Source organism: Equus quagga, chromosome 2 (genome assembly GCF_021613505.1).
Source record: "Equus quagga isolate Etosha38 chromosome 2, UCLA_HA_Equagga_1.0, whole genome shotgun sequence".
Lineage (NCBI taxonomy): Eukaryota > Metazoa > Chordata > Mammalia > Perissodactyla > Equidae > Equus > Equus quagga.
Genome location: NC_060268.1, coordinates 25,403,113 through 25,410,336, shown reverse-complemented (window position 1 = coordinate 25,410,336; position 7,224 = coordinate 25,403,113). Strand labels below are relative to the sequence as shown.

The window sequence follows — 7,224 nt, the reverse complement described above, 5'->3', positions numbered from 1 at the left end:
AGACTAATTTTACAGTTCAGTTTCTTTTTCTTTTAGATGAGAGGCTGTTTACCCAAAAACAAAGACTCACATAGCAGGGATAAAACCATGAGGAAGTTTAATGTCCTCCCTGACTCTCTCAAGACCCAGTGGGGAAGAAAAGGAAGGATCCTTAGTCACACGGGGGAGTCATAGTTTCCATTTTCACAATGTCTGGTATCACCCTGGATGAGTGATCCGCAACTGAGAGCTGCAGGGCTCTTTCTGGTCTCGCCAGAAGAGGAATGCAATTTCTATAGGCATATCCCAGTGACCAGGTGTGCCACGTATACTCCATACCTTCAGCTGTCCAGCTATCTGAGCCTCCTTCTTATAGTTCATTGGTGTAGCTGTGACTTTTATCAGGAGTAAGGTATCAACACAAGGAGTTCATATGACCAAGTGTTTAGGGAGTGAGTTGCCAACCCTAGCCATCCTACCACATCAAGGATAGCCAGACTCTCAGAGAACAGTCCCCCTAATTGAATTAACTCACTAAGCCATTTAAAACAGAGTTGAAAGCCAGTCATTCATTTGTCTTTCAAATACATCATCAGCTCCTAAAATCATGCCACTTACTGCAGTCAAGTTATATCAGCCAGTTTTATTCGGTTTAGGGAACAGTTTGGTGACCAAAGGAAGAAAGTGGGATTACAAAGTAGTAATTACCTTGAATGGGCCAAGAACTAAGATGGAGACTGTCCCAAGATCCTCTTACCAAGATTCTTCCTATGGAGAATAAGCTCCATGGGGACGGGGACCACGTCTGTTTCCTTCACCACTCACAGGCATCCACAGTGCAAACTGCAGTGCCTAGCACAGAATAGAGGCTCAATGAACATGTACGGAAAGAAGGGTTAATTAATTAAAGGTTCTTCACACTCCAACGCATCCTTCAGGTGCTTTATATAGCTCCATCGTGAACATCATCTTTATCCTTCAGTCTTGTCCAGGATCTACTATGAGCTCTCCTTCAGATCATTAGACACAACAGTAATTAATTACTTGTGTGATCGTTTAATGTTTATCTTCCCCATAAGACGGCCTGTGTATCTCTGGCATCTAGAGTAGCAATTCTCATATAATAAACAGTCAACAAGAATTTGTTGGATGTCTCAATAACTATGCTTTTTTGTTACAACTAAACTTAATTAGAAGTTTCTGAGCTTCCTCTGAGAAGTAAACTTTAAATCCCAAACTTGAAGAAAATAAGAGGTAAGGGACCTTCTGAGGTCCCTCTTACCACTGATGGTAATGAATCTCAGGGGAAGCACAGCTCCATCCAGCAAGAGAAGAGTGAGAATCTGTAGATTGACTAAGTTCAAGCTGGGTACTCTCATAGATCTCTGAGTTCCCAGGAGACCAAACAGGAACCCAAGCAGTCCAGGCCTGAGGCCAGCTCCACAGAGACAAGAAGTCTGCCATGAATAGTTTACCCCAGAATCGTCTATGGGCACCATGTCCCAGGAGGGGCATGTGCCATTAGCCAGAAGCTTCTTAAGCCCAACTGAAGATGCGTCATATGAATCTGCATCAATTGATGTCTGTCTCTGACTTAATATAGGAGGGATATAAGAATATTTAATTAGGATTCTACATCCATCTCCTCAGGAAAGTGGTCCAGCAGTGACACTGTGATGGAGAAGGAGCTATAGAAGCTGCCTGAGAAACTGGTGAATCCAGGAGTTCTGGGGAATAACCAGAGATAGCTCATTTCTAAGGAGATCTGGAGATGTGTCAGTGACAACAGTCAGGGAGCATTTCTTAAGAGAGACTGGTTGGTGGAAAACACGGAGGTTGAGTGACCCACGCAGAACAAATTGGACAGGACCTGACTATGTCCATGACCTGTAACCATGTTAAAGCTCTGAAGATTCCTTCACTTTGAATCTCTGATGAGTCCCCGAGAATGTGGTCCTCAGGCAACGTGGCAAAGCCAAGAGCTTCTTGTGAAAATCAAGAGTCTCATTATCAGAACTTCCTTGAAGACAACCAAGCACCTCGCCTAGTAGCTTCTAAGGTGACCTGCACTGGAGCAATTTTTGGAATGGGGGAAGGAGACTGTAATTCCTCTGGAAACTCTGTCCAGAAGTGTGTCATCTGTTTTCACATGTCCACTGGCAGGCTATGACACAGCTGACTTCTTTGATTTTACTCATCTTTCTCAGTATCCTGACTCACGTCCATCTGATGAGTCACAGAATCTCTAAGGCTTTCAGGGACACCATTTGTTTACCCTAAGTCTCTCCTGAAATGTCTACACAACTCTTAATCGAAATGGGCTCACTGTGCTGGCTTCTTTTATGATTTCAAATTTAAGGTATTGTATAAGCAATAACAAAAATAATAAAAAGAGGAAAGAAAAATCACCTAGAATCTTCCTGTCCTTATATAGCAAATATGTTCATTTCTCTATGTTCTCATCTAGTCCTTATCCATATAAATGTATATTTTACATAGCTATGATGTAGTGTGTTACTGTCTCTGTGGTGCAAACTTATCACATAAGTTCCTGCTCCTGCCTCAGATAGAGTCAGCTGTTGCCTACAGAGGCTTACCCTGACCTGTCATTTCTATAAAGAATAGGCAGTGACAAGATTGCCTAGTTCTTTATCCAGATCTCTAAGGACAATATTGAGCAATGTAAATCTACAAATAACAATCAGTTAAAACAAAGATATATTCCCTAAAAGTGAAATTGAACCAACGAACAATGCTGAATATCAGCATTTGTCATTATTATTCCTTATTCTTATTACTGAGGAAACTATCTCAAAGTATTAAGCAAGATGCCTAATCTACCAAGGAATGCTCTCTCCCCTTTATATACCAATTTCATAACACATGCTCCCAACCAAAAATATCAGCCTAATAATATATTCATAAAAATTTGCATTAACTCAACAAAAATTTCTTGTAGACATATGTGGGAAGGAATGATGTACAAAATACCTAATCTATGAGCGTGGCTATATAAACCAATGAATACTATTTAATAATTACAAAAATACAATAAAGATCAATCCAAATCCTGAAAGTTGTCTCTGTGGGGCTACAGGTGGTTCTTTTTATTCCATTTCTCTGTATTTCCTAAACTTTTCATAATGAGCTGAAATATTTTCAAAACTTTTTCTCTAAATAGATATTGCTCAAAATCCCAAGATCTTTTATTCAAATATGCTCTTATTATTTTCCTACTAGAGTTTCAACCACAAAGGGAGAAATTAAAATAGCTAACATTATGTGACTCCTTGCTCTGTGGACAGCCTTGTGCTAACTCTTTGGTATGCATTATTCATTGAAGTTCTACAAGAAGTTTTCACATAGTTACCGTTATTATTCCCACTGAGAAAGCAGAGTTTTCATGAAGTTAGATAACCAGCCCCAGATAAGCTACTAAATGATGGAGCTCAGGAGCAACCACAGTTTCTTTAATTTAAATGCCTCCTGTAACAAGCTCTAGAGTAAATATTCTACCAATGCTTTCAATGAAGGTCTACGTCCATTGGATAGAGGATTTGTGGAGGGAAATATTTTAATGGACTTCAGAGACCCCTTACCACATTGGGACAAATATGGGAAAAGACACCATCTGATGTAAAGGAAAAGAATAAAAGGGATTAATACAGAGTTTCCTATTAGAAACAACAGAAATGGAAAAAAATGGTAAAGGGAAAATTTCCTCCAAGAATCTCAGAAAGTTGACTTTAATTGGGTCAAAATACGTGACCTGATGCTACTCCTTAAGGGATCTGGACAACCAGCCTGAAGAGGGAGAAAAAGGGGCTAGTAAGACAAAGACAAAAAAGGACTCCTTCATCTCAAAATGCTACAACTGTCCCTCTTACATTTCAGTTCCAAATGTTCTCAGCTGCCCAGAACATCATGACTCCTGATGCTGCACACCTCTGATTGGCCATCCCCAGCAGAGGTCAGAAGCGCCATGGGGAACCACACCACTATCACCAAGTTTGTCCTGCTGGGGCTCTCAGATGCCTGTGAGCTGCAGATGCTCATCTTCCTGGGGATCCTCCTGACCTACCTCCTCACTCTATTGGGGAATCTCCTCATCGTGATCATCATGGACAGGCGCCTGCACACCCCCATGTACTACTTCCTCCGCAACTTTGCTGTCCTGGAGATCTGGTTCACCTCAGTCATCTTCCCCAAGATGCTGACCAATATCCTAACTGGACACAAGACCATCTCTTTAGCAGGTTGCTTTCTCCAGTTGTTCTTCTATTTCTTCCTGGGCACCACTGAGTTCCTCCTCCTGGCGGTGATGTCCTTTGACAGATATGTGGCCATATGCAACCCCTTGCGTTATGCCACCATCATGAGCAAAAGGGTCTGTGTCCAGCTGGTTCTTTCTTCGTGGTTGGCAGGATTCCTTCTCATCATTGTTCCAAGTTTTCTCATATTTCAGGAGCCATTCTGTGGCCCCAATATCATTAATCACTTCTTCTGTGACAACTTTCCACTCCTGGAACTCATATGTGCAGACACAAGTCTGATAGAGCTTCTGAGTTTTATTGAGGCCATTTTCACCTTACTAGGCACTCTATCTGTGACAGCCACCTGCTATGGACACATCCTCCACACCATCCTGCGCATCCCCTCAGCCAAGGAGAGGCAGAAAGCTTTCTCCACCTGCTCCTCTCACATCACTGTTGTGTCTCTCTTCTATGGAAGCTGCATCTTCATGTATATCCGGTTGGACAAGGGTGACCAGGGGGAAGATAGAAACAAGGTGGTGGCTTTGCTCAACACCGTGGTGACCCCGATGCTCAACCCCTTCATTTACACCCTGAGGAACAAACAGGTGAAGCAAGTGTTTAGGGAGCAGGTGAACAAGCTCTTCTTATAAAGCTGTGGAACCAAGAGGCTGAAGCTAGGATTCCCAGACAAGCTAAGGGAATATCAGGCCCCTGTAAGAAATCAAGACTTTCCCCTTCAGAAAAAGTTCTGATGACATGTTTCTAGGGTGCCAGTCACCTTGCAATGCATCATAAACATAGAAGCTGTTGGACCCTCAAGGCATTTTTCTTAATTGTCAGATTTAAATATTTCTGTTCATTCTATCTGTGTCTGCCTGACTTACCAACAGAATACAACAAGCTCTTTGAGGTCAGAGACTAGCTCTATAATTCACCATTAGGCTCAAGCACCAAACCACTGTCATACACCATATAAAGACTCAGTAAGTGCTTGCAGAGTGATTGATTACTTTGTGTCTGTTTCTCCAGAGGAGAGGAGAACTGTCCTCTGTTAGCATCATCTTCATTTCACACTTATACTCCTGTCACAGAGATATATCAGCAAGAACTCAAAAAATGACTAAGGTTCATTGCTTATTATTTTGCATGTAAACATTTTTAGTATTAAAGTTCATAGAAATTCCTCACTCCTATTGATGAAGGCTCTTCCACCGACCAGTTGGTTACTTCTCTGACCCCCAGTTTTCTCATCTGTTTTATGTGATTGACAATGTTCATTCCAAAAGATTATGTTGAAAATCAAATGAGATATTCTATGCAGAGTGCCTTAAAAAGTCACTGGTAAGGATGGACCCTCAGTGTAGTGGTTACATTCAGCATGCTCCTCTTCAGTGACCCAGGTTCACAGGTTCGGATCCCAGGCACTGACCTACACCACTCATCAGCCATGCTGTGGCAGCAACCCACATACAAAATAGAGGGAGATTGGCATAGATGTTAGTTCAGGTCTAATCTTCCTCAGCAAAAAAGAAAAAAAGTCACTTAATGAATGTTGGTTCCTTTCCTCCATTTCTCACCCCACCTTCTCTCTTTTCCTTTTGAATTTCACATTAGTTATCAACAAAAGCATTCTTATTCAAAATACTATAAATGTTATATTCAAAATGTTATATTAAATCTTAAATAAAGTTAAATATGATATTTGACCTATTGAAATTTGTTACTAAGATGTTCACTATTTTGTTGAAGACAAAAATAAAGCAAAGTTGTTATGCAAATATTAAATAATGAAATCAACATATTAAATCATTCCAAGATAATGATTAAGCAAGTGCCATGTTCAAGGAAATGTACTGTGTGGTCTGGGAGAAAATACTTAATGTATGCCTTTGAAGAATTTGAAATCTAACAAGGAATTTAGAAAGTACACAAATAACTATAATTCAGGGTAGACAATGATTTGTGTAAGAAAATATCATGTGTAACTCTTTAGTGACAAATTTGAAAAAAAACAAGAGGAAATGGATGATTTTTGAGAAAAAGGAATTTTCAAAAATCTTAAAAGAAATACAAAACTTAATTAGACAAATTACCATAGAAAGATATCAAAATGAGACTATATATCTACTATAAACTCAAAAATTGTGTCCTTAACAACAAAAACAAAACCCAACGCTACAAGTCACCGATAAACACATGAAAACTTGTACAAGATTGCTAATCATTAGGGAAATGGAAATCAAAATCACAATGAAATACTGCTTCCTACCCATTAAGATAGGTATTATTCAAAAGATTTTTTTAATAGAAAATAATAAGTGTTGGCAATAATGTGGAGAAATTAGAACCCTTATGCAGAACCCTTGGAATGCAAAATGATTCAGCCACTGTAGGAAACAATATGGTGGTTCCTGAAAACATAAACATAGATTTACCATATAATCCAGCAATTCCACTTCCAGTACACACCCAAAAGAATTGAAAGCAGAGACTGGAACAGATATTGGTACATCCATGTTCATAGCAGCATTATTCAGAATAGTTAAAAAGATGAGAACAATCACATGCCCATTGATGAATGGATGGATAAGCAAACTGTGGTATATACATACACAGGTATATTCTTAAGCCTTAAAAAAAATGAAATTCTGTTAAATGCTATAATATGGATGAACCTTGAAGACATTATGCTAAGTGAAATTTCAGACACAAAAGGATAAACTTTGTAGTATTCCACTTATATGAAGTACCTAGAGTAGTCAAAATCATGGAGACAGAAAATAGAATGATGGTTACCAGGGGCTAGAGGTGGGGTGTGAACGGAGATTTAGTGTTTAATGGATACAGAGTTTCAGTTTTGGATGATGAAAAAGTTCTGGAGATGGATAATGGTGATGAGTGCACAACAATGTGAATGTACTTAGGACCAATCAACTGTACACTTTAAAATGATTGAATAGTAAATTTTGTGTTGTATGTATTTTACCAC

General features: G+C 39.5%; 1 protein-coding gene across 1 annotated transcript; it reads left to right on the top strand.

Moving 5' to 3' along the window:
- The first annotated feature begins 3,913 nt into the window (after nucleotides 1-3,913).
- LOC124235739 (olfactory receptor 49-like) lies at nucleotides 3,914-4,885 on the top strand. Its single transcript, XM_046654122.1, has one exon. The coding sequence runs from the start codon at nucleotides 3,914-3,916 to the stop codon at nucleotides 4,883-4,885; it is 972 nt and encodes a 323-aa protein (XP_046510078.1).
- The last annotated feature ends 2,339 nt before the right edge of the window (nucleotides 4,886-7,224 follow it).